This window comes from Lampris incognitus, chromosome 3 (genome assembly GCF_029633865.1).
Source record: "Lampris incognitus isolate fLamInc1 chromosome 3, fLamInc1.hap2, whole genome shotgun sequence".
Lineage (NCBI taxonomy): Eukaryota > Metazoa > Chordata > Actinopteri > Lampriformes > Lampridae > Lampris > Lampris incognitus.
The window spans coordinates 103953170-103964671 of NC_079213.1; the positions used below are offsets into that span (position 1 = coordinate 103953170).

Consider the following 11502-nt stretch of genomic DNA (forward strand, 5'->3'; position numbering starts at 1 on the left):
GTTTGTAAAATTAATTACACATGTAGAAACATATCACTGAGGCCCAATCCCCTCTGTCTCTGTCACACGCCATCTGTGTGTGTGTGTGTGTGTGTGTGTGTGTTGTACTTCTATCTTTATGAGGACCCAGTTTGAGTTTTTAACCATCAGACTGCCATTTTTGCAGTGAGGACATTTTGGATGGTCCTTACGTACTTCTTCAAGGTTAGGACTTGGGTAGGATGGATCAAATATTGTTTTTATGGATGGATGGATGGATGGAAAAGGATGGAAGGATGGATGGATGGAAGGATGGATGGATGGATGGAAGGATGGAAGGATGGATGGATGGATGGATGATGGATGGATGGATGGATGGATGGATGGATGGATGGATGGATGGATGGATGGATGGATCGATGGATGGATCGATGGTTGTTTCCAGTTTCCGCCGCTAACTTGAGAGGAGGTGACTGATGACTTTCAGTTGTTTGACTGTGGGAGTCTTGTTGAAAGCAGCTGGAGTGTGAGTAAGATGTCCGACAACAGTAACAAAGTAGAAAAATGAGGATAGATGGTAGTGAGACCAGCTATGTTGTATGGTTTGGAGACGGTGGTACTGATGGAAAGACAGGAGGCGGAGCTGGAGGTGGCAGAGTTGACGATGCTAAGATGTTCATTGGGAGTGACGAAGAAGGACAGGATTAGGAACGAGTATATTAGAGAGACAGCTCAGGTTGGGCGGTCTGGAGACAAAGCAAGAGAGGCAAGATGGAGATGGCTTGGACATGTGGGGAGGAGAGATGCTGGGTATATTGGGAGAAGGATGCTGAATGTAGAGCTGCCAGGGAAGAGGAGAAGAGGAAGGCCAAAGAGGAGGTTTATGGATGTGGTGAGGGAGGACATGCAGGTGGCTGGTGTAACAGAGGAAGATGCAGAAGACAGGAAGAGATGGAAACGGATGATCCGCTGTGGTGACCCCTAACGGGAGCAGCCGAAAGAAGAAGAATGGAAATAAATAAAATAATCATGGCAGGGTATTTTTTACACTGGTTTGAAGGCCATGGCTGCTGGCTAAAGAGTTATATTTTTATCAAACATTATGCTAAACTAAGGAGAAAATCAGAATGAAACATGAAATGTTCCCAAGTGTCTCACCAGGTACCAAAAGAGTTGGTAGAGCAGCCATGGAAATTATTCAGCATGGTTATTAATCTCGTCTATTACCCGTTGGATTGTTTGTGTAATATGTGTGTGTGTGTGTGTGTGTGTGTGTGTGTGTGTGTGTGTGTGTGTGTGTGTGTGTGTGTGTGTGTGTGTCTGTGTGTGAACAGAAAGCTGCCTGGTACCTGAGACGTCACAAACAGGAGCTGGAGTTGCTTCTGATCGGCAGTGCAACCATGGGTGTTGAGTTTAGTGAAGGGGTGAGTTGGCAGCACACACCGTCAGCCCAAAAACCATCCTCTCATTTGGATTAACACTGTACATCACTATGTAACTATAACTTATGTAAATGTATATCTAACCATGTCTAATGTAACTATAACCAATGTACCTTTATATCACTATAACTCATGTAACTCACGATCTAACCATCACTAATAACTGTATATCTAACCATAACTAATGTCACTATATATCTAACCATATCTAATGTCGCTATATATCTAACCATATCTAATGTCGCTATATATCTAACCATATCTAATGTCGCTATATATCTAACCATATCTAATGTCACTATATATCTAACCATATCTAATGTCACTATATATCTAACCATATCTAATGTCACTATATATCTAACCATATCTAATGTCACTATATATCTAAGCATATCTAATGTCAACATATATCTAACCATATCTAATGTCGCTATATGTCTAACCATATCTAATGTCACTATATATCTAACCATATCTAATGTCGCTATATATCTAAGCATATCTAATGTCACTATATATCTAACCATAACTAATGTCACTATTTATCTAAGCATATCTAATGTCACCATATATCTAACCATATCTAATGTCGCTATATGTCTAACCATATCTAATGTCACTATATATCTAACCATATCTAATGTCGCTATATATCTAACCATAACTAATGTCACTATATATCTAACCATAACTAATGTCACTATATATCTAACCATAACTAATGTCACTATATATCTAACCATATTTAATGTCACTATATATCTAACCATATCTAATGTCACCATATATCTAACCATATCTAATGTCACTATATATCTAAGCATATCTAATGTCACCATATATCTAACCATATCTAATGTCGCTATATGTCTAACCATATCTAATGTCACTATATATCTAACCATATCTAATGTCGCTATATATCTAACCATAACTAATGTCGCTATATATCTAACCATATCTAATGTCGCTATATATCTAACCATAACTAATGTCACTATATATCTAACCATATCTAATGTCGCTATATATCTAACCATATCTAATGTCACTATATATCTAACCATATCTAATGTCACTATATATCTAACCATATCTAATGTCACTATATATCTAACCATATCTAATGTCGCTATATGTCTAACCATATCTAATGTCGCTATATATCTAACCATATCTAATGTCGCTATATGTCTAACCATATCTAATGTCGCTATATATCTAACCATATCTAATGTCGCTATATGTCTAACCATATCTAATGCCGCTATATATCTAACCATATCTAATGTCGCTATATATCTAACCATATCTAATGTCACTATATATCTAACCATATCTAATGGCGCTATATATCTAACCATATCTAATGTCACCATATATCTAACCATATCTAATGTCACTATATGTCTAACCATATCTAATGTCACTATATATCTAACCATATCTAATGTCACTATATGTCTAACCATATCTAATGTAACTATATGTCTAACCATATCTAATGTCACTATATATCTAACCATATCTAATGTCACTATATGTCTAACCATAACTAATGTCACTATATATCTAACCATATCTAATGTCACTATATATCTAACCATATCTAATGTAACTATATGTCTAACCATATCTAATGTCACTATATATCTAACCATATCTAATGTCACTATATATCTAACCATATCTAATGTAACTATATGTCTAACCATATCTAATGTCACTATATATCTAACCATATCTAATGTCACTATATGTCTAACCATAACTAATGTCACTATATATCTAACCATATCTAATGTCGCTATATGTCTAACCATATCTAATGTCGCTATATATCTAACCATATCTAATGTCGCTATATGTCTAACCATATCTAATGCCGCTATATATCTAACCATATCTAATGTCGCTATATATCTAACCATATCTAATGTCACTATATATCTAACCATATCTAATGGCGCTATATATCTAACCATATCTAATGTCACCATATATCTAACCATATCTAATGTCACTATATGTCTAACCATATCTAATGTCACTATATATCTAACCATATCTAATGTCACTATATGTCTAACCATATCTAATGTAACTATATGTCTAACCATATCTAATGTCACTATATATCTAACCATATCTAATGTCACTATATGTCTAACCATAACTAATGTCACTATATATCTAACCATATCTAATGTCACTATATATCTAACCATATCTAATGTAACTATATGTCTAACCATATCTAATGTCACTATATATCTAACCATATCTAATGTCACCATATATCTAACCATATCTAATGTCACTATATGTCTAACCATATCTAATGTCACTATATATCTAACCATATCTAATGTCACTATATGTCTAACCATATCTAATGTCACTATATATCTAACCATATCTAATGTCACTATATATCTAACCATAACTAATGTCACCATATATCTAACCATATCTAATGTCACTATATGTCTAACCATATCTAATGTCACTATATATCTAACCATATCTAATGTCACTATATATCTAACCATAACTAATGTCACTATATATCTAACCATATCTAATGTCACCATATATCTAACCATATCTAATGTCACTATATGTCTAACCATATCTAATGTCACTATATATCTAACCATATCTAATGTCACTATATATCTAACCATATCACTATAACTCATGTAACTATATATTTAAGCATAATGAATGTAACTATAACCAATGTATCTTTATATCACTTACTCATGTTACTATATATCTCACCATATCTAATGTAACTATAACCAATGTATCTTTATGTCATTATAACTCATGTAACTATATATCTCACCATATCTAATGTAACTATAACCAATGTATCTTTATGTCATTATAACTCATGTAACTATATATCTCACCATATCTAATGTAACTATAACCAATGTATCTTTATGTCATTATAACTCATGTAACTGTATATCTCACCATATCTAATGTAACTATAACCAATGTATCTTTATGTCATTATAACTCATGTAACTATATATCTCACCATATCTAATGTAACTATAACCAATGTATCTTTATGTCATTATAACTCATGTAACTATATATCTCACCATATCTAATGTAACTATAACCAATGTATCTTTATATCATTATAACTCATATAACTGTATATCTTACCATATCTAATGTAACTATAACCAATCTAAGTATTTATCTCTGTCTAGTATGGCTACAGCTAATGTAACTGTACAGAACTAGGTTAAAAAAAAATAGAATACTATTTAGAGGCAAGTCCACATCATCACATGCAGGGTAACAGGTGTTTGGAACGTCGCCATTCACCACCAGGCTCTGAGCTCACAGCGCCACCCACTGGTTATACACCTGATAAGCATGGCCTGTTTATGAGATGGGATAACAACAGAGCTTGAGAAAATAATTGATTTACTTCTTTTCTAGTTATCAGAACCAAAATTCAAAGTGCGTGTTTGTGGTGCATTTGTGGTGCATTCAGGTTGTAGTTGATAGTTTGCCGAAGCAGACAAATTCAAGGTTGTGAAGCATTTCAAGCATCAGTTCCCTGTTTTACTCTTTTCAGCAATACTGGAGCAGTACAGGTGGAAGAGAGGACTCCAACAGGTGAACAGACTGTTACATAGCTTGGAAATGTTTAATCACAGTTGTCAATTCCCCAACCAATCAACTTATTTACGCCAGAATTGAGCCTGTTTTACCAATTTACTAATCCAGTGTGTCCGTTTTTCCCAGAATTCCCTCCGGCACCGACGGCTGGATGGAGTATGTTCCCATCTCGGAGAAGAAGAACGTCAGTGTCATGTCTCCACCTCAGCTCAGAGAAGGTAATTTTATTCATACTCTTTGAAACATTTATTAAGGATGCATTGATACTGACATTTTTGCTGATACGTGATAACCAATCATTTCTTCCAATAATTATATTTTTCATTTTCAATGCCATCGTGTCTCTTCATCTCCACCGGTGAAGTTTATTATTGTAGTTTACCAGTGATGCTTGGTACAGATGCAGATGTCTAAAACCCCACTGCTTTAATACCACCTCGAAGTTATAACTAACACTGTTTCCACGTGTCTAAATGGAGAAAACACATTTAGTTTGGCATAACATTTTCAAACATCTCTGTTCTGACATTTGCCCCACAACAGGTCAGTCCATAAAGCTTCCCTGTTAAATACCGTCTCACTGTTGCTTCATTTGAAAACCGTTTTATTGGCAATATCACATGGGCCTACATTTCTTTGTCATTTGTTAGTAAGGTTTGGTCCCTCGTCTTAAATCTCACCTCTAGCCGTGGCTGAAGAGGAGTTTAATAACTTCTGGGTAGTGAGGATGGTTAGAGAAGATGCTCACTAGTTTTTAACAATGCATTCTGGGAATTTTCCAAGGGAGCTGAACTTTGAGTGCGCTGGAGCAGTTTTACTAGAAAATGCCTGGTTTGCTTAATAGATCGTTTCAGTGCCCTTCTGAACCGGTGGGCAGTGTGAGACACAACCACAGTCACTAAAGTCCAGTTTGTCTTTCCATGTTGGGGCTGTTAAGCTACAGTAACATGGGTCTCTTGCTGGCGTGTGTGTTTGTGTTGTGCGTAGGTGGTCCGTTGGTGTATGACAGCGTGCGGCTGGTGCAGAACTCGATAGCGCTGAACGGGACCCAGCGGGTGCTGCTGGACGCCGTCATCTCTGAGGAGGAGTGTTCAGACCTCAAGCACCTGGCCCACGTAAGAAACCACACCAACCAACCACACGGGTTCCTCTTAACTCGCTCTCATGTAAAGCGCACATCACATTTTGGTTTTACCCACCAAATGCACTTTGCGTGATGTGTTTTTCCAAACTTGTGATGTGTCCTGACGGAAATGGTGATGATTTGACTCCCGCTTCCTGAAATGATGACTCCCGCTTCTGGTGTGGGAAGATGGCGGCACGAATTCACGTTTGCAGTGGCCTTACCCAGTACCGGTGTGGGAAGATGGCAGCACGAATGTATGTTTGCGGCAGCCTCACCCAGTACCGTCCATGCCGTGTCTTTGTCCACGTCTGCATCTAAGTTTTGTCTTCATTTGATGGCTGGGAGAGCTGGCGCTGGACCGGCTGGGAGAGCTTGGTCTGCTGCGTCCTGTGGGCCCAGGGACCACGGCCCTGCCTGGAGCTACGCCCGAGGAGGTAACGCCAAGGGCGGTCTGACGACGCGGAAGTGGGGCAGGCTAAGCTAACTGCTAGCCCATGCAGACCAGCAGTTCTGATAACACTGAGGGCGGTCTGGTGGCGGCCTCGCCTGGCGTTGACTGTGGTGTTTTTAGTGTCGACGTGGGGAGGTGTGTCGAGGGTGTCTGGCTGGGACAGCTGGCGTTGGATCGGCTTGAGGAGCCGCGGCCAGTGGGCCCAAGGACCACGGCCCTGCCTGGAGCTGCACCTGAAGAGGAAACACAAAGGGCGGTCTGACAGGACGCGGAAGCAGGGCAGGCTAAGCTATCTGCTAGCCCATGCAGACCGGCAGTTCCGACAGTCGTCCTGGCTGGCGTTCATTCCCTTGGACAGTGATTTTTTTTTTTATTTTAATTTTTTACTTTGATATATGTGTTAGTTCGGATGCGTGTTCTTGTCGTTCTTGGATATGTGTTGTTGTCTTTGTGTTGCACTGCTGTGGGCTGGTGGAAACGAAATGACAGTGTTCCTGATTTCCCTCTATGTTTGTGCTGCAGACTGTCACCATGGCTGGAGACGGCTACAGAGGGAAGATGTCTCCACACACCCCCAACGAGAGGTTCGAGGGAGCCACCGTACTCAAAACCCTGCAGGTACCCAGCAGTCACCAAATTAACCAGTGAGGTTTTCCCACTGCGTGGTTTAAAGTCGAATCTTATACCCGATTTAAACTATAAACCTGCTGATTTCCAGGATCGGTCTGAGTCAGCAGCTTGACAGTGGGCGGATATCAGTACCACGCAGCAGGAAGCAGCTACATGGCTGAAAAGTTCAGCTGAATCTTTGTTTGCTTGCTTGTTTAAGTCCTCACATGAAACAGAAAACTGAAATTAAGCAGAAAATTTTGGAAATTGAAAGCGTGTTGAATCTCGATCAGGTGGCTGGAGTTAATCCCAGCATGCATGGACAGTAAGGTGGACAGGAGAGAGGCACTCTGGATAGCTCATCCGTCCATCGCAGTGAAATTACATGTTCCATCCATCCATTATCCAAACTGCTTATCCTGCTCTCAGGGCCGCGGGCGGGGATGCTGGAGCCTATCCCAGCAGTCACTGGGTGGCAGGCGGGGGAGACACCCTGGACAGGCCGCCAGGCCATCACAGTAATGTGATGAAACTGGATGTTAAATCTTGAAATTGAATTGTGATGAAGACAGGATTCAATATCTGCAACAACAAAAAAAGGAATCGGATCAAGCAATTTATTTGCAAGCAATCAGAATTTAATTTTTGGGCACAATAATCACGTATAGCGTTACAGATAGCAATTTGGATTGAATTTCTGCTGATTTAGGCCCATGATTTTGAGGATTGTGTGACTGACTTTCAATAGAATAATAATCATTCATCCTGGAGTATGGTCCCAGGTCTGCCACACGGTCCTCCAGTATGATTTTTTTTTTTTTTTTTTTATCTTTGTCATCATTTTGTCTTCTCGGGTCCTTTATTTCTCCTATCAAGTCCATTATCAGTTTCTGTTGTTTAGAGATTTTTGCAGTCTCTTCGAACATACACGGCACACCTGAATATCACGTTGTTCTCTACTACAGAAGGGAAATATCAAAGAACATGGCTGCACACAGATTCACCCAAACTGATAAACCTGCTTACATTCACGAGTAACGGCACAGATTCACCCAAGCAGATCCAGCATAATCACGCCAGACACACAAACAGGTCCTGCATTGCTCACATTACACGGTGTTTTACATGGCCTACAGTTTACCACGTTTCCCTTCCTCCGCAGTACGGCTACGAAGGGCGAGTGCCGCTGAGGAGCGCCCGTCTCTTCTATGACGTCAGCGAGCGAGCGCGGCGAATCATCGAGTCCTACTTCCTCCTCAACTCCACCCTGCACTTCTCTTACACACACCTGGTGTGCCGGACCGCCATCACAGGTCAGACGCACACAAAAACCTGCCAAAAAAAAAAACAACAACAACAAAACAACCTCATGTGTAGAACCGGCTCGAAGTTCAGCTTGGATGTTGCTGAAGCTGCTTCGTTGCTGGTGAACGTCGTGGTGGAATACGTTTCAAGCTGTGGTTCATGACCATCACGAGCAACGTAAAAGGTTTCAAGGGTCAAAACTGCAGCATGCAGATGATAGATTTAGCTGAAGTTTTTCCATTGTCCAGTTTTTCCATTTTTCACATGATCCCCCAAGTCACACTCACACACAAGAAGCTTTTGGGGGCGTCTAGGTGGCTATTCCGTTACCTATCAACACGGGGATCGCTGGTTCGAATCCCCATGTTACCTCCGGCTTGGTCGGGCGTCCCTACAGACACAACTGGCCGTGTCTGCCGGTGGGAAGCCGGATGTGGGTGTGTGTCCTGGTCGCTGCACTAGCGCCTCCTGTGGTCGGTCGGAGCGCCTGTTAAGCGGGGAGGGGGAACTGGGGGGAATAGCGTGATCCTCTGACGTGCTATGTCCCCCCCGGTGAAACTCCTCACTGTCAGGTGAAAAGAAGCGGCTGGGGAGAAATTGGGGGGGGGAATCCCGCCCCCCAAAAAATAATTGATTTGAAAGAGATCACAGCAAAGGGTTGTCTGTGGTAGTGGGCCTCTATCTCTATAGCTTTTTTTAGCGGGGGGGGGGGCAGCTTTGCTGAAGTGCACTTCTGCAGTGAACCTGTAGATGTAAGTCATTGTAGACGGCATCACAGATGTAGACAACACTTGCTCGCCTCCGGCCCACACATGGAACACGTGCTGCTATTCAGACCGATGGCCTCAGGTTTTAGGTCCAACTTTCGGTCAGCGGTCCAGGATCACAGTCATGTGTTTCTCCATCAGAGGTGCCTTGTTTTTCCAGGGTGGCAGAACTGTGAGAGAGGTTTAAGAAATAACAGCTTGGACCAAAAGCTGCCGAAGGCTAGAATGTTATCTAAAAAAATTATAACACTACGTTTGACTGTAGATTATTAAATACCTTTCCGTCTGTCTATCTTTACACACTACATGCTAACAACATTTGTTGTTTGGCTTCTGTCACAGGTCAGCAGGATCACAGAAATGACCTGAGTCATCCCATCCATGCTGATAACTGTCTGCTGGACCCCGAAGCCAATGAGTGCTGGAAGGAGCCACCGGCCTACACATACAGAGACTACAGGTAGGACACACCTGCACCAGGCTTCACAGGCCTCGTGACGTCAGACATGTTTATCGAGTACCACTTATATCATTTGTGAATTGAGAGTTAAACACCTAGGGGTGTTGAAATATGCTACTTTAAACTATAATCTTGATACTCTAAAAAATTGCTGTCAGCCAAAACATTAAAACCACTGACAGGTAAGTGAATAGCATTGATTATCTCGCTACAGTGGCCCCCCTGTCAAGGTGGGCTATATCAGGCAAGTGAACAGTCAGTTCTTGAAGTTGATGTGTTGGAAGCAGGAAAAATGGGCAAGCATGAGGAGCTGAGCAGCTTTGACGAGGGCTAAATTGTGATGGCTAGACTACTGGGTCAGAGCATCTCCAAAATGGTAGGTCTTGTGGGGTGTTCCCGGTATGCAGTGGTCAGTACCTACCAAAAGAGGTCAAAGGAAGGACAACCAGTGAACCGATGACAGAGTCATGGGTGCCCAAGGCTCATTGATGCGCGTGGGGAGCGAAGGCTAGCCCATCTGGTCCGATCCCACAGAAGAGCTACTGTAGATCAAATTGCTGAAAAAGTTCATGCTGGCTATGATAGACAGGTGTCAGAATACACTGTGAACGTAGCTTTTGCTGTGTAGCTGCAGACCAGTCAGAGTGCCCATGAATGACCCGTCCACCAGCAGAAGTGCCTATAATGGGCAGGTGAGCATTACAACTGGACCACGGAGCAATGGAAGAAGGTTGCCTAGTCTAATGAATCACATTTTCTTCTACATCATGTGGACGGCTGGGTGCGTTTGTGTTGTTTACCTGGGAAGAAGACAAGCCAGAGTGTGATGCTCTGGGCAATGTTCTGCTGGGAAACCTTGGGTCCTGGCATTCATGTGGATGTTACCTTGACACGTACCACCTACCTAGATATTGTTGTAGACCAGGTACACCCCTTCATGGCAACGGTGTTCCCTGATGGCAGTGGCCTGTTTCAACAGGATAATGTGCCCTGCCACACTGCACACATGGTTCAGGAATGGTTTGAGGAACATGATGAAGAGTTCCAGATGTTGCCTTGGCCTCCAAATTCCCCAGATCTCAATCTGATCAAGCATCTGTGGGATGTGCTGGAAAAACAAGTCCGATCCATGGAGGCCCCACCTTGCAATTTAGGATCTGCTGCTAACCTCTTGGTGCCAGATACCAGAGGACACCTTCAGAGGTCTTGTAGAGTTCATGCCTCGATGGGTCAGAGATGTTTTGCTGGCATGAGGGGGACATTTTGGCCCAGCAGTTGATCAGAAATATGATGCGATTAATTTTATTTTGTTGAGCTTTAAATATTCATTTTAGCCCATTTGACCCCCCCCCCCCACACACACACACACACAAAGCTGGGGTGGGAAACCTCATAACACAAATCTTCAACAAGATGTCCGTGAAATGATTGCTGTGATTTTATTATTATATTTTCTGCCACAGTAATCACGTAGTTAAAAAGGTGATATTATAAGAGCTTTTATAATCATGCTTTTTGCAGTTGGGATTTGACCTTTGAACTTTGTTAAATTTGTGTTCTCAGTGCACTACTGTACCTGAATGGAGATTTTGAGGGCGGGGAATTCATATTCACAGAAATGGACGCCAAAACGGTCACGGTAAGCCGACTTCTGTTCAAAAGTAAGATTTTGAATGTGAAGACATTCCTGTCTGATGTACTGTACCTCA

General features: G+C 41.6%; 1 protein-coding gene across 1 annotated transcript in view; it reads left to right on the forward strand.

Annotated features, from left to right (window-relative positions):
* Positions 1-11502, forward strand: part of p3h2 (prolyl 3-hydroxylase 2) — a 130176-nt gene that overhangs the window by 112664 nt on the left and 6010 nt on the right. The window contains exons 5-12 of the mRNA XM_056276902.1: positions 1314-1403; positions 5032-5072; positions 5202-5293; positions 6063-6190; positions 7175-7270; positions 8424-8574; positions 9676-9793; positions 11357-11432. Of these exons, the coding sequence (XP_056132877.1) occupies positions 1314-1403; positions 5032-5072; positions 5202-5293; positions 6063-6190; positions 7175-7270; positions 8424-8574; positions 9676-9793; positions 11357-11432 (792 nt within the window). The remainder of the gene's footprint in view (positions 1-1313; positions 1404-5031; positions 5073-5201; positions 5294-6062; positions 6191-7174; positions 7271-8423; positions 8575-9675; positions 9794-11356; positions 11433-11502) is intronic.